At 32.0% G+C, this 24379-nt stretch overlaps 2 protein-coding genes across 6 annotated transcripts in view; both read right to left on the reverse strand.

The window, feature by feature from the left end:
• Nucleotides 1-18119, reverse strand: part of LOC123015299 (rho guanine nucleotide exchange factor 11) — a 31626-nt gene extending 13507 nt beyond the window's left edge. For 3 of the 4 annotated variants that reach the window (XM_044414973.1, XM_044414972.1, XM_044414971.1), the window contains exons 1-15: nucleotides 17831-18119; nucleotides 14781-14977; nucleotides 14644-14693; nucleotides 14537-14594; nucleotides 13406-13530; nucleotides 13162-13356; nucleotides 12350-12826; nucleotides 11345-11581; nucleotides 11143-11295; nucleotides 10879-11091; nucleotides 10542-10828; nucleotides 10304-10484; nucleotides 10140-10251; nucleotides 9929-10084; nucleotides 9817-9876 (exon numbers count right to left, since the gene is read on the reverse strand). In XM_044414973.1, the coding sequence (XP_044270908.1) occupies nucleotides 9817-9876; nucleotides 9929-10084; nucleotides 10140-10251; nucleotides 10304-10484; nucleotides 10542-10828; nucleotides 10879-11091; nucleotides 11143-11295; nucleotides 11345-11581; nucleotides 12350-12826; nucleotides 13162-13356; nucleotides 13406-13530; nucleotides 14537-14594; nucleotides 14644-14693; nucleotides 14781-14977; nucleotides 17831-17862 (2533 nt within the window). In that variant the 5' untranslated portion in view covers nucleotides 17863-18119. The remainder of the gene's footprint in view (nucleotides 1-9816; nucleotides 9877-9928; nucleotides 10085-10139; nucleotides 10252-10303; nucleotides 10485-10541; nucleotides 10829-10878; nucleotides 11092-11142; nucleotides 11296-11344; nucleotides 11582-12349; nucleotides 12827-13161; nucleotides 13357-13405; nucleotides 13531-14536; nucleotides 14595-14643; nucleotides 14694-14780; nucleotides 14978-17830) is intronic. The other variant, XM_044414974.1, reaches the window with a different exon arrangement.
• Nucleotides 18120-19978: 1859 nt separating this feature from the next.
• LOC123014496 (B9 domain-containing protein 2-like) lies at nucleotides 19979-24230 on the reverse strand. Of its 2 annotated transcripts, none has more exons than XM_044413643.1 (5): nucleotides 22124-22462; nucleotides 21824-22054; nucleotides 21501-21654; nucleotides 21246-21448; nucleotides 19979-21188 (listed from the first exon to the last, which is right to left on the reverse strand). In XM_044413643.1, the coding sequence occupies exons 1-5, from the start codon at nucleotides 22172-22174 to the stop codon at nucleotides 19992-19994; spliced, it is 1836 nt and encodes a 611-aa protein (XP_044269578.1). In that variant the 5' UTR covers nucleotides 22175-22462; the 3' UTR covers nucleotides 19979-19991. The 2 variants fall into 2 exon arrangements, with proteins under 2 accessions (XP_044269578.1, XP_044269579.1); XM_044413644.1 differs by lacking the exons at nucleotides 19979-21188; nucleotides 21246-21448; nucleotides 21501-21654 and adding exons at nucleotides 22556-22838; nucleotides 22975-23100; nucleotides 24017-24230 and having other exon boundaries at nucleotides 21912-22054; nucleotides 22124-22506.
• Between the last annotated feature and the right edge of the window lie 149 nt (nucleotides 24231-24379).

A 24379-nucleotide genomic window follows, 5' to 3' on the forward strand; every position in this document is an offset into this window, starting at 1 on the left:
CACCTCACGCACGATTTGTTGTTATGCCCCTATGCGTGTTGTCATGGCGGCACCTAACCTCACTTTCAACGCCCAAGAAGAATCACTTGCAATACCACTCGGATTCCTAACATATGATTCAAAAGATTCCGTCATAAACGTAATGGGGATACCTGAACGGTCAGTTCCCCAGCGGGAATTTCGCGGATTACCGGTCGAACAGAGCTACAAGCACGGGTAGAGCGTTGTTCTTTGTCTGAGAGTTCACGTTGGCCAGACAACTGGCGAACTAAAAACATCACCAGCGAGCAACTAAAACGTTCCCCGCGTTCCGTTTCCAGACATTTTGCCGCACAAGGCTCAAGTCCCCACTTACTTTCCTCGTTGCTTATCAGACTTTATTAATGCCGACTACAACCGCGATAAGCTTTGGCGAATTTACATTTCCAATGCAGTAATTTTACTGCACCTACTACAATAAACAAGACTACAATCGCATTAGTTTGATTGGTCGTAATAAGATAATTTATTGTTCTTATATAAACAAACTGTTAGCACCACACTGCTTGAAACGACATAAAATCGGCAGGAGTTTTCCTATAGGTTTAATTAAACAGCGGCGTATTGAGGAAAAATCAGCCACAAGACCATTAATTTCTATTATGTATCGCACTTCGAAATTGTTTTTATCTTTCCGACCTACAGATTTAATACTCGATCTAGTTACAGCTGACTAGATTTTTAGAACTAATTTCTATAGTTTGTGGAGAAAATTTGACCCATAATAAGCAAGATGGCGACAAGGTAAAACAGACGTGAAAGGGGCCAGAGGGTTTGCACCTGCATTCAATTTCCAGCCAGTGGCAGGGCAGTAAATAAGCGGAACAGGTTGTTCTCTTGTATTATTCAAATATTTGGAACATCAAATAAAAGACCGCTTTATCAAAAGTTTATATGCTATCTTTTGTGAACGGTAATCGAAGTGATAGTGGAGAAAAATCAACACCTAAATACAAAGTTATGACACTCGTAACAGAAAAGTAGTTTCCACCAACCACAAAAATTCACACCAACAATACGAAAACTTTAGCGGTTTTGTCTATAAATCAAAACTTTATCTGAATTACGAGTGCATCAACTAACATTCCTTAAAGACAGGTACTTCACTTGTTTCTAATCGTACAAACGACGTGTGCAAAAGTATATTACTTTAACAATTCGTCCTTCAATTCCTTTTTTTTAAGTGTAGGTCACGATTTTTCGACCAGTAGATTCTAAAGTTCTTATTTAAATAGATTTAATAGTAACAACCTTTGTAAATACAAACACGTGGAGGTTCATTCAAGTTTTTCCCTCTTATAAAACGGATATCCGGAATTTTCTAACGGATCTGTAAATCTGCCAATGTTATTATAAGAAAAAACTGCGTTGTGCAAAAAGAAATTTTTGTTTATTTGTTTTCGTACGAGGTTATGCAGTTCGAGAATATTTTTAAAGTTTGATATTTATAACGAGTTTTTTAATAGAATAAAAATGTAAAACATAAACATTGAAAGTATCAAAAACTGATACAATTTTTAATTAAACATTGTTTTTTAATAGATAAAAAGTGAATTTTACGTCTCGTAACTGGGAAATAAATAGATATACTAAAGAAGACTTGTTCGCTTTTAATTTTCGGAATTTATTTAATAAACTTCATTCATAAAAAGTCATTGACACAATTTCTCTTTTTAAAATAAAAATTTGGAACAAATAAGTATGTATAAATGGAATTTCAAAAATGAATTTATTTCGTTAAGTAATTCCAGTAAATCTATCAAAAAATAGCTGACAAAAATCTCTTAATCGCCTCCATTCATCACGTATGAAATATTTGGCACCATTGCAAAATTTTTACACTTTCGAATGTAAAATGTATCTGCTTTAAATCAAACAGTTTATAAAATGACCAAGACGAAATGAAGGATTATTATTCACTTCGAATTTAATTCAGGACTAAACATTTCAACAGCAGTGGTGCAATTAGAGCAACTGAAATTCTCATTATAACACCAGGCGCCAGTCTATTGACCTAAAATTTAACCAACATAAAGGCAATTTCTCATAAAGAACAAGAGAAAAATAACAGGTAACATAATAAATATAAATATCATCAGAGTAAATTTACACAATTATCAGATTACATAACGCCATTTTATTTTATGACATAGGTTGCAACTTCAGATATAAAATTATTATATTATAGCGCTAAAAGCAACCATTCATTAATAGTTATTTATTCGAAGAGTGTGAGTGTAAATCGGACGGTTTATTTGACCGAGTGGATTTTTAAACCACGAGTGTAACGAGTGGTTTACCATCCACGAGGTGGAATAAACCGTCCGATTTACACTCAAATGAGTTGAATACAACATTTTATTCTTCGAATTAGACTCAACAAGGCTTAAACGTGCTTTAAATCTGTTAAAAATAATTTGACGTTTCGTATTGAGAAATGCCAAACAGTTGTCAAAACTTTCTTACACGGGAGAAAAACCGTAAATTTTGACAGTGTCGAAGAATAAAATAAATTATTACATGTACAAAAATCGCGTATTTAAACAGAAAATTTAATAAAGGTTCAAAGGAAATTGCATTTTTACTTACTCCGTCAAAGAGAAAAAACATTTTCAGTTAATGAAATCAATCACGAAACCAGTGACTACTAAATTTTCCTCAATTGAAAATTAAATAACGGAAAACTTTTCCTAATTAAAACACCCACTGGTAAAAATATTTCTACCAAATCTACAAATGAAGTATTACTGAAAAATACATTTCAAAATGAAAATACATTTCAAAGATGTAATTAAACGAAAACTTTTTCAATCTAATTGCGTCTTTCCTGTTTCAAACGCGAGTTTCGTATTAATCTAATTGTAACTTCATTCGCAGATTGAAAACTACCATTTGAAAAACATATTGCAGGCAACAAAATTAGATTAGCGAACCCACGCGTTATAATTAAAAAGTGAAACGACTGTAAAACAAATACAGGTGTTAAAAAAAGATCACTATTGTGGCTAGCTAGCCTGTAATAAATTATTCGAGTAAGATTTGATTTAAATTGCACTCTTTTATTAAAAAAACGATATAAGCAGAGACCGCTGTCTAGAAAACATAACCGGATGTAGATGTTGTAGTTGGGGGTTATTTTTGGATGTTAGGAAGAACATGACTGCTTGAAATCGATGCAAGAGACGTTGGAGCGGTACGAGGGATGGGATCGGGTGGCAGTTTATTATTATGTATGTTCTGTTACCTATTCCTCTACGTAAACTGTAACCTGAATACACGTAATCACTAAAAATATAAATTTATCTACCGAACTATCTGTTTACCTAATTCCATCGTCACTTATTCAATAGAAGAACTAAGCGGCTTAATGCGTTTCAGGACTTTCCAAAAGCACACCAATATTTATCTTTTTAGCAAGATATTGATCCTGTGTCTTATGAATGAACAACGGTTCAATTGGCATTGGTTGACGTCAACAGCGTCGTCAATGTCGCCACACCTGGTGGCATCACCTACAGTTTGCCAAGTTTTCAAAACAGACGGTGATTAGTAGGTGACATAAATGATAAAGCGAAACTATATGTTTTCAGACAAATTCCTAGATTTTAAAATAACTGCATGACTCAGTATGACTTTTTTATAATGTAACACCTCCACAGCTACAAAAATAATTAATTTGACTGCATAAATACCGAAAGTCCACCTCTAAACATGACTTTGACCTATAGTACTGTTTGGCGTTCTTACACACATATTTCCATTAAGATTTCAATGCAATAATAACTCACGAATTACAGTCGCATAAATGTTGTGACTTACCTTTCTGTAAGAACACAAACGCGGAAATTCATTTATGTTATCTTGTGTTTTGTTGATTTTGTTTATCAACAGCTAATCTATTACCTAAAGCACAAAACAAAAACATTTTCGAACTATGGAGACAGTTTTTACAATCAAACTGTTTTCCTTTTGTACTAGATTTTGATCCGCCAATCATAACAATACACCACAAAAATCAGATTAAACGTCGTTCGCCAATTTTGAAAACAAAATAAGTTGTGTGCGTTTACCAAGTACCATTTTTTTAATCAAACAAACTTTTTCGTTGATTACGAATCAAGTAACTAACGACAAAGACAAATTTGTGATCTAATTTCCAAAGGTTGTAACAATAATTGTATTAGTTGTAAGGTGACAGACAGGACAACTTTTCGTTTCATCGAATAACACTCAAAACAATCAAAATTCATAGATACAAATTTAAATGTAACAGTGGCAAACACAAAATTACTTCTAATCAATTTTAATTAAATACTCAAAATTCAGTTATAAATTCTGTTTGTGAATATTTCCATTTCAAAAAAAATCATCAGTTGTTCCAAGGTATAGAATCTGGTATAGACACTAAATTTCGTAATTGCACTCGTTATCATATCGCACAAAAATGCAATAATTTCTAAAAATATAAATAATTCCTAGAAAATGCAAATTGATTTACCACGCCTATAAACCTCAATTTTACCACTTAAATGTGCATCAGTTTCTTAAAAAAATGGATCATTAAAATGTCAGAATTGATCACTACCATTATAAAAAACAGATTGATGAAATATGTGAAGTCTATCTCGAATCGACATTAATTATAACAGCTGTAATAAATTTATCCATTCTACTGTTTTAATACCATTACATTTAGTATCAATCAAAACGATGCTTATTTAAAACAACTTAACAATATCCGTTGAACATTGAAGCTCAAATCGCTCATTTACATATACGTTAACATGACGAAATACAAAAATATCAATGATTCACTGTTGACCACAACTGTCACTATAAATGTTTTGTTATGGCACTCGCATCTTATTGTAAAACAGTATCAATGTAACATCAATGTCAAACATTGATCTAGATTTGTTATCATAACCCAATTCCAACAATTCAACAATTATCATACTGCGTATTTAACTGCTAAAAATTTGGTTGTATTTTCTGTTTTTATTTTAAAATTTTATTTTAATTATATACTCGTAAGTTAAACCAAACAAAAAAATTGTTTTTAAAAAATTTAAATTTAAAAAGTTTCTATAAGAAGCTATGTTCCAGATATGTTCATGCTAATGACTCGAGAATTTCTCACTATGTCTTCACCTAACAATTTTTAATGCATAGACACAAGCCTGACAAATACCAAACCGAGATGTTTTATAAAGTCCGGTTTTAACGACAGTAGCTAAGCCGTATTGTACTTGTTTAAAAAATATCTAATGTCATTAGTAATCTACATAAAAAGGACTGTTTCTTTTTTTATAAATAAATTAAACAAGTTTTAACTGTTAAAGTGATTCATATTTAAACAAATACATTTATAATACATATAAGTGATCTGGATTTAATTGCCGGTTTGTTTTAGCTATATATTTACAATAAATAAATAATGAATATGTAATGTACATCACAGCCAACATAATTATAAAAACAAACAAATAAATCAGTTATTCATGTGTATATTTAATGTTGTACGTAAATATATTGCACTTCCTCTATTCAGTTCATTCACAGCCTTGTTATTTCTGTTGCAAAGCGAAAAATGAGTAATATTTACTGTTTAATCGAATCACGACAATTTAATGCCATCCATTGAAGCAAACATTAGCAGTCTATTCAATCTGGAGTGCGTTATTAGCGTTTTTGAAATGGATGAGGTTGTATTTTTGTAACAATTCAACTTCTGTCATAAATTTCGCGAAACCATTTTCGCATTAAAATTATCTCCTGAATAAATTTCCAAGGCGCCTTTCTCAGCTCCTCCGACATCCATTTCAGCCGAATCCGACTGGCGTACGTGCTATTTATTGTTAAACGAACATTATATGCACTACGCACATGGGACATGAGTTATTTTGGTTCGTTTAGGCCAATCTATACATTCTGGTCAATTACATAAAAGAATTTAAAAATAGCATGTCTATCTCACGAGGAAACTCTCCACGTCAATGTAAACATCAAGACGTCACTTTATTTACCTGAACTCCCGGAACCCCAATTTGGCAATTTGAGTAATTTCTTGAAACTACTGGATCTCTTCAAGCTGCCAGAACGAGAAGTGTAATCCTGTGCCTCCATAAAACTGGATTTTGAAGCACTCCACACACTTTGGACATTTATGTCTCCTCACGTTTTGATTGACGATTAATTCAGTCGTATGCCGGGTTTTCGAAATTCGGATATATTAGATAATTGTTAGGAAAACATCAAACTGGAACTCTTGCCGAAATATTATAAAATGGTCTATTTTTAGCAAAACCCACAGGAAATGCGGAGGTGATACAATCGCTAATTTAACATGTTTAACAGGACTGGTGAAAAGTTTGAAAAATGCGCAATTGGCACATCAAGTGTAAGTGAAAACGGGCAGAGACAACCCTTTAAAGTCCATCCTAGAACAACTTTATAAACAGTATACTATCGGCTCCATAAAATATGCAAATTTGTCATAAAAAGCGACGGTGTTCTTTTGCTACATTCGTATCCAATTACGAGGCTGATTGCATGGAGACTTTACGAGTTTGTGATTTTCAAAGAGTGTGGGTCTAGGCACCATTGTTCAAGGCGATGTTAATTCAATAAAGACAATTTCGATATATCCAATTATACAAATCGATAGATTCCTCCTTTACTATACTAATTAACCATTCGTCCTGTCAATCGGAGAGAGAGGGTTTTCAGGCGAGGATCCGACAGCTGGGTATAGGGAAGACCGCACCGCCGACTCTTGCAATTATCAGTCAGGAAACGTGCCAATTAAGCTTACAGGAAGGGTGCAAGTCATGTCATCAATCGAGACACAGGATTTTCTTGGGTCGCCAATGTCTTTCAAGACATAACAAACTTGAATGCGCGCATTACACCACACTAACCTAACCTAAGCAGGCACTCAAATAACACCGCACTTTCCGTTTTCGTTCCCGTCCGCGTGTAATCTGTGACTGGCAACGAGACCGCGCAGGGCTCGGGTGGACTATGCGCCGGTATCCAATTTTCGTGAATTGCATATAGCCCCAATATAGGGACCGTTGACAAAGGGCACTGATGAAAAACTAACTACCTGAGTACCTCGACACCACTCGGGTAATTATTCTCGCACGGTGAACCGAAAATTGCCACCAACTCAATTTAACACTGTTGATTATCTTGACGTTATCAGTAATTACATTCTTGCATAAATTCGGAGATAAAGACTTTTGTTTTTAATTCAGATTTTAATCCCCTAGAGTGACTTTCAACATTAAAATATTACGAAAAAAATCGGGTATGAAATCACAAACTGACATTAATTAATTTTCCAAGTTCGAAAAGTTAAAACTATTATTACTGCTGATGAAATGAAGCAGTGGAGATAATTTGGACTTTGGAGCAACAGTGACATCAAGCAAATTAATTATTAAAATATGATTTGTTTATTTTTATGTTTGCAACTAACCGATATAGTAACCATTTTGACAATAAACTGGTTTTGCCAGAATTATTATTAAAATGTTACTAATTCCTATTTTTAACGCTGTTTATTTTATCTCTTACGAAATTGAATTACTTAGTTGTTTTTATTACGATAATTGACAAACAATATGTGTAAAACATTCGATAAGTGTTTTTCGAATAATAAATACTGCTCAACAAAACACGTATAGTGCGACTTTTGAAAAATTTGAACCAACAAACAAGCCAAATTTACCTTTACTATTGGCCAATTTAAACGCAGGTCCATGATTTGCAACAAGGTATTCAAAAGCCCAGACAGTTTTTAATGGCGAAGAGATAGCGAAGAGAGACAGGGGCAGACCAGTTATTTCTAAGACAAACGAGTTCAAGCTAAGGACGGTAACCGGCAGGTATAGATCGGTTGAAAGTACAGCTGTCGCTTTAAAATTTTGTGGTGTTTTGAAGTTTGCACATTGTATAGTAAGTGTAAAAGATTTCTCCGACAAGTGACAAAACGCTGTAAAAATTTGAATGACAGATGAAAAAGGGAAGAGCGAAAACATAATTTATTTGAGCTATAAAACACGTTCAACCTCGTGAGAACTTTTACAATGGAATTACGTATGAATAATAAAAAATCAAAGAACAAGAATGTAGTTAAGTCGACAGAAGTCAGTTTGTACAATGATAAAAAGAGAAAGCATCGAGTGATAACAGTTTTCACAATTCCAAAAATTAAGTCACACTTTATTTTATTCAGCCTTGACATCATTATAAACAATAAGAAGGAATTTAATGATGGTAAAATTTTCTTTTATAAAATTATTTGATTAGAAGTGTGGGTATTTAAAATATGAAGAACGAAAAAAAAATTACTCGCCCTTGTCAGAATTTAAAAATAGAGCGAACTTAGGAAGCAGGTGGCCATGCAGTCTAGTTGATAAAGTTATTGGTAGCACATTTGCAATGTCATAACTGTTATAAATTAATAAAGTGACGACAATGATAATTTGTTACTTATTCAAACAATTTGTTTAATTGAGTCAATTCGTAAAGATGACATTTTTAATATTTTAATTAATTTTAAGCCAACCTTTTTTAAATCACTGGTTCGTACAGTTGGTTGCAATAAAAACGGAAAATAGAATTTTCTTTAGATTGAAACAGGTCAAGTCAATTTGTCATCTGTCGCATTCAAATAATTTTTTTTGCAATGCCGCACTTAAATGCCGAGAGCATCATATGCAAATCAAGATAATCAATTAGTTAAGTACTTACGTGAAAACCCAATGAGTAGTGAGTACTACAGATTAACTGACAGTTCTAACTTTTAAAATTAAGCCATGGATAAATATAAAAATCTGATATTTTTATGCTTTAACATGTTCCGATTTTTTTGCAACCAAGTGTACAATATCCGGTTACTAATAAAAAATTATAAAAATGTGAATAATTAAAAATATTACCCTTATGTAATTAAAAATTATATGTTACAATCTTAAAAAAGTTACTGTAATTCATGTTTAAATAAAATATTTGCAACTAGGTAGTAAACTTAATTACTACATAAATATTAAATTAATCAAAACCCATGAATATGCGGGGTTTTATTGGCCGTAATACTGCAATTTTATAATTAATAAAAGGATCGCGGATTAAGAGAAAATTGCACGACCGAAAACTAAAAGTAATAAATCCATATTACATAAAAATATACAGGGTGTTAAAAAAAGATTGTAAAATATTTAAGGAGGTAATAGGACCAAAATAAACAAAAAAGTCTTAATAAACATGGGTTCGCAAAGTAATGGCTTCGGAGATATCGAAAATAATTGATTTTTCGAAACATTTATTTTTGCAATCTGTTCATACAAAAAATAGAAACTTCTAGAGAAAATTCTAACAATTATAACATTATTCACATTAAATATTTTACAATCTTTTTTTAACACCCTGTATAACGAGGCGACAGTCAATAGAATCTCGGTTATTTATAGTCTGACAAGAGTTTTCGCAAAAGTCTGTGAGTTTTATTTCCTCTAAAACGGTATTTGAATAAATCATAAAAGTCTCTTATGTCATGTTATTACCTTGACACCCTTGACGAAAGATATTGTTACAGGTCATAATTTTAACCCTGTGTAGGTGTTAAATAACACGTTGAACTTCACCGATATTTACATCAAAGTCGCCGTTTAGTTTCTCTTAAAAATGGTGTTTTTCATAATAACGTTTATGTAAAATCAGTGGGCAAAAAATCCAAAATAACGAATGTCAGTAAAAAAAAAAACTTACCGCTTTCGTTGTGCTCGAAACTGTTGTCTTTTTCTTCTGCTTGCCTCCTTTCCTTTTCCACTGCAATTCAAATCGCTATAAAAACAGTTTTGCAATTTATTAACAGACTTACTTAATATAAAATGAGAGCTATGTTTTCGCCTATTATCATTATTCTCGTGTCTTATCCGTATAAATTTTCCTATCCCCCGATCCTTTTTATTGATTGGACCTGGACAACTGTCATCATACAACTTCACACAGGGACGATGAAGATTGATCAGACATACTAAAAGAAATGTATTATTGTTTTGAATTTTTTATAGTGATAATTGTCTCCTTACCAGAACACTGATAGCCTTGAGGTCCTATTCCATAAATAATTTGATGGCAATTATTACAAACTATCACAGTATAATATTGTTGTGCGACATATTGGTGTCCTTGAACGTTTAACTGGAAAATCAATATAAATTATTGACAAACGATCAAAATGAACCTAACACACCTTTCTCGAATATCTCCCAATAAATTTTGTGCGAAACGACTTTTCTTTATTTACAAAAGTTGGACAACGATCGATGGTATGCGAAGCCGGCCGAATACCAAAGATACGAGTTAAAACGGTCGTTAGAGCAGCTGCTGTGTAATACCGTCGTGGGTCGTAATTTTCTTTTTCAATTTCTTCTCTGTAAACAATACACAAACTCACTTCAAACAAAATATTGGCAAGTTCAATAACTCACAAAAAGGGTTCCAATTTTTCTAAAAATAAACTTTCGTACAATTTCACTTCTTTGGTCTTATCATTATAAATCTCGGAAAGTACTTGATCAGTCGGACCGAAGATTGTACCTAAACCAGCAGTACGTTTTTGTTGAAAATCGACTAATTGCTTCGTTAATTCTTCTTTGGCCCGAGATCGCGCCTTCCAAAAAATTTTTCTAAGAATTTCCTCTTTATCAAATTCACGAGTAAGAACGTCATCGATTTCACGAGCGATGTTTTCGTCTACATTTCCCAACCGCAAAGGCTACAATAAACAAATCATTATTTAAAATTAAATCTTCATATGGTGTTTACCGCTCCAGGAACGAGAAAACACGAATGGATTTCGAATGCCCACTTCCTCATTTCTTTAGCGTTTCCCTCTTTATACAAATCAGTGAGCAAATAAAACAGAAGACTATTTGGATCCGAATTTGATAAAATATAATTCATGAACACAGCCAAATGTGGTAGACGCTCCCAGAGTCTAGAGAGCGATTTGAAGTAGCCGTGATCTTCTAATTGGCTCTAAAATAACAACTTTTGTTTCACGACATAATCAAATTTGTCCCAACTCACAGATTCTTGATCTGAGATTTCATCATCTTCCATACTTATGATAGGCTGCTGCGTAGTCTGAGGCGTTGCAGCATGAATCGGGGAACTATTCGCAATAATACGATTGGGACCTCGAAAAGGTGAAACATCCGGCGAAGAACAATCACCAGTTGTCTAAAAATCATTGTTAAAAAAATTTACACTAATTCATTCTTCACCCAACTTCTTCAAAAGTATTTTCCCCGCTTTCACCACTACCATACTGTCTTCTTCTCGAAGCCGTGGGACTGGGATATGGTGGTGGAGGTGTTCCAGGTGGAGTGTCAGCAGGATCCCACCCTTCTTGCCTAAGATCGTTCATACTTTCCGAAGCTATCAGTTTTCGGGATGCTTCAGCACTCGACATTGCTGATAGAGATTCAGGACTAGATTTAGTGCGATGATGCGTTGGATTTGGCAACTGAAATGTAATGTCACAAGCGTAAAAACAAACTTAAGCGTAAATTGTAAAGAAAATAATTCGAAATGTTGCTGCCTTTATCGACAAAGGGGCAATTTAGCTATCTTGAATATCGAAAAGTAAATAAACAGCCCAATCAAGTTACTGCAAGGGTCTAGCTTGTGACAGAGACAACTTGTTTTAGCATCTGTTTTAGCCCGTTAAATCGTTTCAAACCATTCACGTTTATATGTATAATAATTTCTAGGAATAAGAAAAAAAAATAAATATTTTTTTATGATCATTGAAATTAACGTAGATTTCTCTTGAAAAATAATTATTAAGAATAATTTATGAAATTTATAAAACGTCAATTAATAAGTATTTTAAACGTCTTTTTTTACATATGAAGATACAAAAAAAATATTTCATTTAAAAAGAAGGCGCCGGTGTAAATTTATTTCAAATAGTTTTATTCAAAAGTATTATTTAGAAAACGTAATCATCAAAAGAGACGCTAGGAGATCTTGCCCATTAGACCCTTTAAAAATGTGTTTAAATGGATGAAGATTATCAAAGTCATAAATGTATTAGTAAAAACGTGAATAAATCAATGGCAGTGCTAAGAGAAGTAAAGGTCGTTCTACAAAAACAAATATGTAAAATATGTACACACAAACCAAAGTTTAGAACAGTTGTTGGTTAGAAAACATTGCGATAAGCGTTTAAAAGCAAACGGAACTGGAATTAGGTGTTGAATACAATTGATTAAAAAAGCATGTTACTTACATAATCATTAACTAACGTCGCACAGGTTGCCACTAAGGGATACGACATTTGCTTATTTATGGAGTTAACAGCGTCCGATTCGTTTGTATTGTTTGTGGAAAGGGGAGCTCTAGGAGGTAAGGGAGGAGGTTGATCTGAATAGAAAGGGTTATCAACGAGATGTGTCTCTTCCGAATGTGAGTGGAACTTGCTTCTAGGCGGACGACGGGAGGCAATGTCTTCGACCTGTCGCATATTGGCGTTTATTTCGTTGTTAAGAAATAAAGCGTTAGTGTCTGTGACAATTTTGCCATTCACATATGGAGGATGTCGATTATTTAAAATGTCCACCTGGGACGGTCGTTGATTTCTCTTCGGTAACGGTGGCGGAGATTGGAGCTCCGAATTGCCGTTGGGAGAAACGACAGTCGACGCTCTACTCTTGCGAGGTAAGGAAGTTGACAAGGGATTTAGGGGAGAGTGTAAAGGTGGAGATTGCTGTAAGAAGAAACAGTAAAGCATTGTTAGTCAAGTGTCCGAGGCAGGTTATGACAACTACTCGTGTTTCCAATGCTATGCAAGATTTTTAGATTACCAGTTGTCACAGAAACATGAGTAACTTGTCCATTATGAAAATTAGACAATCACCAGTGCGACTAGTAGCTCCTCGTCTCTCGCAATTAAAAGTACAGACGACATCAAGAGACACTATTAAATTTTTAACTTGGAGAGCCGACGATGCCCACCGATAAGATAAGCCAACCACAAAACGCCAAGAAATATGTATGTACAGACTATACAATATAAACTATTCACGAACACGACATACACACCTCGTTTTGGCTGCGAAGAAGCATAGCTTGAAGTGTTTGCAAATTCTTTTCTGTCTTCGACAGTTCCGAATACTTTTTCTCATCTGGAGATGAAGCTATTTGACTTCTAAGCACATCAATATATCGCTGTTCTTTTTCTATCATCAGTCTATAATGTTGCTCTTTTTCCAATAGGAGCTGATGTTGTTTCTCATGCTGCAATTTTTTATTACAACTATGACCAGAAAAAATAACAAACGCTTACATCAACTGGCTGAGGTCCTGTAATTCTGGACGGAGTCGTCAGAGGTCGGTTATGTACACTGGGAGAACTCATGCCTTTTTGTGAAACAGTTCTTTGTTGAACTGTTAACACCACTTGAGAAGAAGCTAACCACAAAACCATTAAATTACTAACAATATTTTGAATAAAATTAAATTACAATAAACCACAACGTAAGCAAATTCATGCATTAATCATAATGAATAAATATCTCGCTAATTTAGTGACGTTTTCCACATTAAAAATTGTGCACACACCGCTCGAAAAAATCCCAATTATTTTCGTATAAAATCAAGTTTATTTAACTCAAGTATACTTTGCCCAATGTATACAAACAACTAGGGCGGAAATTAATTAAATTGAAGAAAACCAAATGTTCCGTTTTTAGAAGCCCACCTGTTGGCCAACCAAACCGCACCTTGATTCTAGATATAAAACAAACTTTAAACTTGCATATGATCGGCTGCTGTGCGCAGAAATGGTGGGTTAAAATACCACAAAATTAGAAATGATATCATGAAGCTACCCGTATTTCCACTATTTAACACATTAGTGATTTTAACATATTCATAATTTATTGCAGATTCGTTTATCGCGCATCTTTGAAATTATTTCACAAGCGTACAAATTGCTTCTAGAAAAATTCTTACAACTAAAAAATATTTCTCTAGGTAGGCAAGTTATTTATTATAAAAAAAACGACTTGTAGCCGTCATTACCGAATTTTACCGAAGATTGGTTTAAATATATCTTTTTCCTGAACACCTTTCTCAACGAATTAGTTTCAAATAAAATCAATTACATAAATAAAGCTGCTACACACACACACAGAAACACACAGTGGCTTTATACAGTCACTCCTTAAAACTGATTGCTACGAATTTGGGCTACGCAGGTATGGATTGCTTCTATTGGAAAAGTAATTGTTGGAAGTCAACATCTGTCATCTGGACATACAATAGGATTCGTTTAATTTCGACCGAGTTCGTTTATTTGCATAAACGTCGTTCACCAAATAAAATACTTCCCTTACAAAGTACGATAAAAAAAATAGTGGAAATACGATAAAAAAATCAACTAATACAAATATTTTGCACGATAAAAAATACTCACATCTTATTAAATCGACGACATCCGTGTGTTTTGACGATATCACATTAACATCGTTGACCTGATAAGAAAAACAAATAATTTTAAGACCTATTTAAAAGGTTTTTTACCTTAATAATTTTATCACCAGCGTGCAATCCTGCTTTTTCAGCAGCTCCTCCTGCAATAATTAAAAAACAATTTTTAATAACATTACTGTATGTAATGGTAGAAACAAAAATTAGTTTTGTTATGAATGAACAATTACCCTCTTTAACACTTTGTACGTATACTGGGTTATCACCCGAAACCTTCATGCCATATCCTCGTTCATCGCGATTAACAACTACCTGGACAACAACAACAGATTGATTATGAGTATCCATAAGAGAAGAGGGTCTACCCGCAGGAGACATGGTAGGTATTGGAGATGTCCTCCGGGTTGATCCATTTGCTGATTGAAGTCTGCAATAAATGCAGCCATTTTTGTCAATCCATTTTAATTCAAAGGTATAAAAATAAATTGTTAATTTTTTTTTGGTATACAAAACTAAGGTACTCAAAGTCAAGTCCCTGATTAATTCAAATAAATTTAAGCTTGTCACCTGTTAAAACAAAAATAGGTCATGTGTGTCAGTTACCTTTTCGCAACAAGTCTTTATAAATTAATAGTCCATTTTAATGAGTAAACAAATCCGTATGATGAAACCATTAAGATTTTTTATAATACGTCAAAAATCACTTAAATTAAAATAACAAATGTGACCTAATTCCAATTTGACAGTATATGAATCAATCTAAGAATCAGTTCTCGTCGGTCAAGGCCTTCAAGTATATTTTTTGCGCGAATGTATCAAATATTTCACCGAAGAAATGTTAAAACTTAGAAATACACAAATTCAATATTTCACGTTACTATGTCTAAAATCAAGGTGAAAAATAAAAACCTCGACACATTACACTGTCAAAGGTTTAAAACGATTTTGTTTTTACGACATTCTAATTTTACAAACATTCTATTTGTTCCGAGAAATCCTCCGCTAAGGTTGAGCTAACAAAAGCAATTGTCACCTCCAGATCAAAATTCATTTTTTATTAACACATCAATTAATACGCACCGTTTATATACCTCATTTACACTTCAACTATTCCAATGAACATAGTAAGAATTTCAAACACGCTGTTCTTTTTTGGAAAAAAAAAACTTTAAAATGGAGTACAAAGCCGACAACATTAATAGAGTCCTGTATATTATTAGTATAGTGTACTCATTCCGATTTTGACCTAATCTTTCAAATAGAGTTCTGGTTAAATTTCTAAATTTAACAAAACTCGTAATGATAATCACACCCTACGCTAATCGGAATTCTTGCCACAATAATGCACTGAAAATAAAAAACCCAGTTTGTAAATATTAAACAGTTTCATTGACCATTTTTATCGAAATTTTAAATATTTTTTCGAGTCTTTTTCCGTGACTAGAGTAAAAATTTACAAAAGAAACGAAAGTACGAGTACACATGATTGTAGATTTTTTTTTTAAATTTTGTCACAAAATTTTCATAAGCAGGAATGAAGGTAGCTATAAATCTATTTTCACTTCTATTAAATTTATTTTACATAAAATACAAAAAAGATGTTAGACAACGATTAATGGAGAATAATATTTACATTAAGAAAAATAAATGAATGTTATAAAGTAGACACAACTCTAAAACTCTTTCAGTGTATAAAAATAAACTTTGGTGTAAGATTTTTATATCCACTTACTAAAATCCAATTAGCTTAAAAGAATTTACCTGGTAAGTGGTAAGTTCCCATGGCTCATTTTTGAGAGCAGATTTTTCATCAATTAATTTTGAACACTACATTTACAAATTTTTATTTGTTATACGTTTAGTTAGTTGTTTTGGCATACAAATTCTAAATTAATCGTAGCAATTTTGAAAAATGTAGGCAAAAGTCGATCATAATTGAAAAAAAAAACGTTAATACAAATTTTGTTATTTTCGCATAAACGGAAAATGCAATATTATTAATATGATGTCAGTCCAATTTCCGAGATTTGTGTTTATTTTAGTAGTGGTAAGAACTTTATGAATCAAATTCCGTTTCCTGTGATTAAAATCTACTCTTTCTGTTATTACAGTCATATTTCTCCACATTGCATTTAAATTAGTTTTTAAAAAATATCAAATTATGTAAGGGTTGGTATTTTTATGCAACCAAATAATATAAACAAATCGAACAATACAACATGACCTAACCACAATCGTAGTTTCTCAACAACAAAAAAAAACAAAAACACAATATTTTCACTAATTATGAGTACTTCGTTATGTATTTACACTCGTTAAGAATCAATTTATTAGTAAGTAACAACTGTAGCAGGTATTTAAATATGTAATAAATTGTAAAAAGTTCATTAACAGCTGGATGTCATTTACATACAACGTGCATATTTTGTGTTTGCATGTTTATATTTAAAAACTCATTGTTTTGGTAATTAGTAAAGAAAAATTACAAGCATGTGTAGGTATTATGACTATACTATCAGGTAAAAACCAATGCTTACTATACTAAACATTTCTAAGTAAATGTAAATAATAAAATGTGATACAATCTCCGTTCCATATCTCGGTCTTTTCAACTTAATGACCCAATTTTTCTAGTAAAATATTTTGTAACAAGTCTTACTCATTCCAATCATTCTCATCGTTTCTCATATTTTAGTATAGTTTTCATTCTAAAAATAATAGATGTTCTATTATTGAAAATGTTTATTTGGTAGGCACAACAATTTGCTTAATATACGACAATTGGATTAACTAAAAATACAAACAATAAATGACAACACCTAATAGAAATAACTTATCACAAACGTTTAACGTGTTAAATATAAGATAATGAATATTGATGCGGTTAATTCCAATTATTTTCTGATATCTGGATGTGAATAACTGTTAACAGTTTTAGTTTACATAGCAGTTCATGAGAAACAATGAAGGAATATTAAGTAATTGGGGCACCGCAAGAAGTACTTAGATTTATAACAGCCTCTAGGAGAATAACAAACCGAAATTTCTAGAAGCCCAATCAAACCAGAATAATAGAATTTAGACATGAAGATGACATGTAAGATCTCGTAAACTTCCAAATGGTGCGCGCATTTCTTTAGGTAACAGGTATGTATACACAAGAGCATCGGTGACGTAAGTAACTAACACTAGGCCATTGCAACCATCAATAACAATTAATAAACATTCCTGTAATTCGATAAGTGGGCATGTTAATTAACTCTTTTCTGCTTCTACGAACCTTTCAGTTAAGGCAACCGTCGTATTATCCATTTTGCCCTACAATCGCAGATAGAGTTTTAAACGAAGTAAATAATAAGAACTGTCGTCGACAACAGAACACATATCGATTGTTCTCGAAGGCTAACATCACTAACACGAATTTTACGCACTCAACATATCACTAACACCTATCGGATTCGCCTTCGCGCCAAAAATTTTCGAAATCAATTCGATTAAGGCACTTATTTCGATCGCAAACTCAATCACTCTCCGTCGACCAACAAGTGTCAGCCATCTTGGGTAATTCCCGAAGAAGATTCTGCGCAGACCGGCCATTGCGAGAGAGATTTTTTACAACTTTTTTTAAGAAAATGCCTGAAGAAACAACAGCGAATTTAATTCAGCTAATAGCGTATCATTAACCCATGAAATAACAGTTTTAACTTTATGCTAAACCTAGCATTATGATGTTATGCACAAAAAGCAACTTTATTTTACACTTGTGCTTCTAAATATACCATGTTAGCTATAGCTATGATTTCTAAACAATTTACAAATACAGATAAATTTATCTTGAAAATCGAAATTGTTTCTATTTTTATTCGATTACAAAAACACTGTAAAATACATCAAATGTTTGTTATAAATAAATACAAGCGAAATACCACGTCATAAAACAATATCAATGAATCACCGAAGATGTTATCACAGTTATATTTGTCAAGTTTGTTATGACTATGACATAAGCACAATCAAGGTATTCCTCACTTTATAGGTATATTGCCCATAAAACAAATAATTGAAAATTAATGATTTATTTGCAAGATAGAATTTCTAGATACAAGTCAAATCTTACTACTTCCCCAATTAGAGAATAATTACACTATTAATTATCAAAACATATTTCAAATTGGTCTTTTAACTTGAATGTCAAAAAAAATATACGATAGGCATTATAGTTAAGAAGCGTGTAAACATTCTAAATAATAAAGCAATATTATTTTTAATATCTATATCCTGAAAATGTCGGTTTCATGCATGTTGCACCACATATAGACGTATCGCAACATTGTTTGAACATCGGACAATCCTCATTTGACCGGCAAAACTGAGGTGTTCGACAACTTATTCGAGCTTCTGGACTAGCTGGAGTTGGACAACCAGTGGGATTTAAATCTGAAAATATAAATAATAAAAATAATACATAAAATACTCCACGAGTAAAACAATTCTTAAATACCACTTTGTGATGCGGAGATGAGGTCAGTAATTACTTTATTTATCTCAGAGCATATTTTATTTACTTTTAAAATTTTATACTTAAAGTAGCATTTGTTGTTTACTACAGTCAAACAAAGGCACTTACATTCGCAACATCGTTTTTGGTATCTGCAACAATATCTGTTGACGATATCTCCACAGTTTTTGCAAATTCTATCAATACTGTTATTCTGTGTAAACACTAAACCTAAACTCAGCAATAGTAAAATAAAGCAAGTTTTGACAACCACCATGCTGCATGTTATCACTTATCAGTAAATCTAATCAACTGACCAGTACCTACTTGAGAAATCTTTAAAATTCAAGAAACAAAAAATTAGGCAACAGTAGCTACCTCAAAGAGTACGCATACAGAATTATAAAGCAAACCTACTTTAATGTCAGTGTTAATTTCTATCGTTATGAATGTTTTTTATTAAACATACAAAAAATTCAGAGTTGAATACTACAAGAAAATTGTTGGAAAAATTTTGTCATGCTTATTGTCATTTAAATCCGAGTTTAAATCAAATCGAAAACCTGTTTCGAAATGATTAGTTTTTTATTTTTATACCTACCGACATAAACTGCATTAAACAATTTCCAAGTATTTATTAATACATATTATTAGGAGTAGTAATTAAAAATAGTTTGTAAATGAATTGCGTTTTTTTAGATGATGAAATCATGGATTTGGGTTTTAGGTGATTTTATACATTATAAATTTATGAATAATGATGTTTTAGGTTTTGCAAATAAACATCACTGTCGCGTATTTTTTTTTGTTTTATAGCTACATTTAGCAACTTATTTATTTAATTTATTATAAAATCAAAAATTTGCGCAGTTTTTTAAGTGGTGGTGAAACTTGTTGGGGCTCAAATAACGTCAAAAAAACATTTTTTCCTTCTTAAAACATTTTATTTGGATGTGAATACAAAAATCAGTCCTACTACTATTACATTAATAAATGGTGTTTGCTTTACAGCATGATTATCTATTTTCACAAAAGGATAAAAGAAATCATGAGGCAATCGAATTTTCAGACTGGGTGGATCAACGAGTTTTCTCATTTTCTTAGTAGTGATGTCGTGAAACATAACTTGTGTACTTACTATAATGTTAAACTGAAAAGTATGGTTTAGGTCTACTGTAAAAGTAATGTTTTTAAAATTATCAAATTGAAACGTAGTGGCTAAAATTTTTTCTTGATTAATAACATCTTCAAAATCCACTCTGGCATGAAAAATTTCTGTAATAAGTAAAGTTGTAATGTTACCACATTTAAGAAATTTCTTTTGGCGGTCAAACTCTCCCCATGTTCTATTTAAAATGTCTTTGAGATCATTTTCAAACATTGGTCGCAGCCAATCGCCCATATTGTAAACGTATGCGTTACCAAACTGAGCAATTACTTTATTACTTAAGGTGCTATTAGTTGTTTTTAGAGCCCAATATCTGAATATGGTCTCCTGTATGGCAATGCATATATTTTTGGCAGACAGATTTTTAATCCAAAGATAATCATTAATTTCGCATTTTAGATAAATGTTATAACCGAACTCAATCGGAGTATATTTGTGTTTACTCAAAGCACACACACCTTCTGAATTTACAAACGGCAAAACCAGAAAATTTTCGGTAAAATCAAAGGGATTTCGGTATAGCCGTAATTGTTGTTTGAAACTTGTTGCATTGCTGGTCGAACTTGTATTACTTATAGGAACATTTACTAAAATAATATTTGCGATTAAGATTGGCTTGCCAACTAAATATCCCGGATTTCCACTAAGATGCGATGAATAATTCAAAGTGTGGTTCCACCAAATAAAATTAGCTTCAATCGTTTGAGAAAACTCCATTTCCTCGTGGTAATAAAAAGTGGCACTTTTCAGAATCAAGTAAAGTTCTACTTTTATCAAACCGCTACTACCGTTATGATAAAAATTGTACCTAACGCTTTGTACTAGATTAATACAAGACAATTCGTTGTTTACAGTGTTTAGTTTACATCTTGATTTTATTCTTGTGTCATTCTTCGAGATTTGGACACAGTCTTCAAAATCTTCGTTGCATATTTTTGGCTGAATATTAAGACAAACATTTTTTGGGCAATTCTGAAAAAAAGTTAACACTAACTCTAACAATTAAAAATATATGACAAAGATATCTACCTGGAGAAAATTTTTATTTTTAGAAGAGACATTTAGTAAACCCGGATTTGCAATTATTGTCATATTTCTGAAAAATGTGTCTGCTTTCAGATAATAATTATCTCCGGATATGTCTGTATGACTACAACTACTTTTGACGTCAATTAAATATTTTATATCTTCTTTGACCACGCAACTGGTCACCATAAAACTTTTAAGAAAATCTGGAATTGAAAACAATAAATTTATCAATTAATTTAATAAGTGGAGACTAACGTAAAGTTTCAATTGTATTATTTCTCAAAGTCCATAGAGACTTCCCAAAAGTGTAGTTGAAATAATTAAATATTTCACTATACTCTTCTTTAGGTTTTGGCCAAATAAATCTATTTTGTCTTTCAAATTGGGCATCTTGTAATGACTTTAACGGCTAAAATTAAAGTTATATTTGTATACCTATAATCTATTCACGGTGTAGACAATTCGTGAAAAAGTTTATCTATCTGCGTTGTGAATAGTGTTAACAGTTTTTTTTTTATTTTATTTATAACAACAGACATAAACTTAATCAAAAGTTTAATAAAATACAAATATCTTACTTTCTTTCGTTGAACTATGTAACTTGCTGGTAAATTGCTTCGAACGATACAAAACAGTCCATTTTGGTTAATTTGAAACTCATGAGGTGTCTTATTAAGGTAAATATGTTTCATATATTGGCAATATCTTGTATCATAATGTCGAAAATCTTTTTCACAATGATCGAATACAAGTTTATTTTCTAAGGAACAGTCTTTGTCGCAACAGCAGTTGAGATCACAATAATCAACCTACAATTTATGAAGATATATTTTATTTATTACTAAAAAAATGAGAGTTAATAAAGCATCCCTACTTACCGTTAAATCACAAATGCACAAATTCTTGCTAGATTGTTCTGAAGCTTTCATATCAAACTGCAAAAAGCTCGTAGGAGAAGGGGTCGTTACTAAAGCAGTCGTCTGTTTAGTGGGAGAGACAGTTACTGAATTTTGAGTTGTTGAATTTGCAAAACAAGAACTGTTGGCTTTACAAGTAGTTGTTGGAAAAGTAGTTGTGGACGAAATTGGTGTCGTTACATTTTTAATATTTTCTTCACTTGACAAAATTGTAGAAGATTTTGTTAATGCAGTTTTAGTCAAATTTTCCAAACTTGTGCTTTTTAATAAAACGCACAATATTAAAAATGTGGGTAAATTGTTAAGTGATTTATTCATATTCCACTCCATAGTTACTGAAGTTTCTAAACAAAAAATATTGTAATTTATGTTTTTTTTGTTTCTTCTTATTACCTAAGTACAACACATAATTCAAACGAAACAACTCCCATAGCCTCCGTGGAAAGTTTATAACGTTCTCCCGAATTGAAAATCAAATCGGGATTTTTTATTTGATACCCACCTCCTAGAAAATACTGCACGAAACGATCTTTAATTGTACCAAATGGTCTCCAAGTATAACAGTCTAAAATATGGGATCCGGGGGTTGTAGGAACTGTTATGAAACCGTAACCGAATATATGACTTCGGCCTAACCAGTCTAAATGATAAATTTGCAAATAAATTTTAGGCCAACCTAAAATAAGGATTATTCTACACTTTAACATGTTTTTTACAAGTTTTATAAAAATGAAATAGGCATAATAAATATGTAAAATTAAATTCCAATTTATTTAAAAAAAATAAACGCGCTTTGTGAAAAATTGACCAACCTTGAAGACCAGCCGTGGCTAGATGGATATCTATTGGATAAGACCACTTACAAACTTTACCAAACTGAGGTGATGTTACTTGAGTTTGACCTTCCTTTTTCCCAGAAATGACTTTCCAGTTATTTCCTAAAATTTTTTACAATAAAATAAATGTGAACGAACTACAGTGCAGGTGATTTAAAAGTGTTGGACCAACTTTCAAATTGTGATATAAGAAGACTTTCAGCTGAACATAAAAATAAATGCAGATTTTTTTCAAGCTTTATCTGAGAAAATACAGAACTAACAATTTCCATATTATCATGTAGGCACCTTAGCTATTTTGTTTTCGATGTTGTCGGATTTAATTTATTTCTGAATTTGCTAATTTGTTAAATGTTTTGTGCACAAAAAGTCTCAGATTGGTGATTTTTCAGAAGGTATTTGTTGCAAAATCTGTTATTTACGCTAACTAAATTCAAGAATACATGATCCCAACGTCCAAAAATTTAACCCAAAAATCTAACATTTGAAGAGCTAAATCTTATGAAAAAAAAAAGGTAAATCAATTTTTGTCATGGGAACTTATTTTAACTTAGTTGGATGTCTTTTACCACCCAAAAGAGGGTGCGATACTTGAATCATCCTGTGTAGGTTTGTACAGTTGGAGACAAAAAATACTTTAGTCGTCAATGTCACTTGAGTGACATTAAATTGTAAAGCATGCTTTAGGACTGTTAACTTTATTTTTAGCGAATGTCAATCATAGTTGACAACTTGTATGTAGGTACATATTTTTGATGGAAAAATATAATAGCTGTCATTAATTGAAATTGTCATTCATTTTAACGTTAATGCTTGAATTACATTAAAGTGTCAGAAAAGTGACGACCAAAGTATTTTGTCTCCAACTGTACAATAATTGTGTTTCATTTAGCAAAGTGAAAATTATCAAATTTGTTAAACTGCAATACTAATTATGTTACTTTGACTGGAGTTAAAAATAGTTTAAAGAAAAACGAGAAATTACGTTAACCAATCTGAAATCGAACACGAAACTCACCTATTTGCAGATACCATTTACAAAACAAATTTTGCTTTGGAAAATCTTTAGCTTCGATTATTTGTCCAATTATATGAACTTCTGCCATAAGGCCAGAATAACATTAAATGAAAAATGTTTGCACAACAAACAAAATTAAAATAAAAGTACCAATTGAGGAAAATACCAAACATGAAAACAATATTTTTGTTTACAACACTGTTTTCTGGTTGCTTAGCAACGATTTTCAAATATTATAAGGGCGGGGGTCATTTTTGTGTGTGATTAAAAAATACGCCTTCTATGATTTGGTACTACAAATTACTATAACTGGTATTTTTATTGTTATAAACACTAAAATGTACGATTTATTAGTTGCCAGGA

This window comes from Tribolium madens, unplaced genomic scaffold (genome assembly GCF_015345945.1).
Source record: "Tribolium madens isolate multiple individuals breed KSU strain unplaced genomic scaffold, Tmad_KSU_1.1 Scaffold_97;HRSCAF=244;Tcas5.2_LG3a, whole genome shotgun sequence".
Classification (NCBI taxonomy): Eukaryota; Metazoa; Arthropoda; class Insecta; order Coleoptera; family Tenebrionidae; genus Tribolium; species Tribolium madens.

What these genes read in the sequence shown, in the direction of transcription:
- LOC123014496 (XM_044413643.1), bottom strand. Translation starts at nt 22,174, where the DNA reads ATGAAAGCTTCAGAACAATCTAGCAAGAATTTGTGCATTTGTGATTTA. An exon ending in TAATACAATTGAAACTTTAC is followed by an intron (nt 21,449 to 21,500) that starts GTTAGTCTCCAC and finishes TTTCAATTCCAG; the next exon opens with ATTTTCTTAAAAGTTTTATG. An exon ending in AAAATAAAAATTTTCTCCAG is followed by an intron (nt 21,189 to 21,245) that starts GTAGATATCTTT and finishes ACTTTTTTTCAG; the next exon opens with AATTGCCCAAAAAATGTTTG.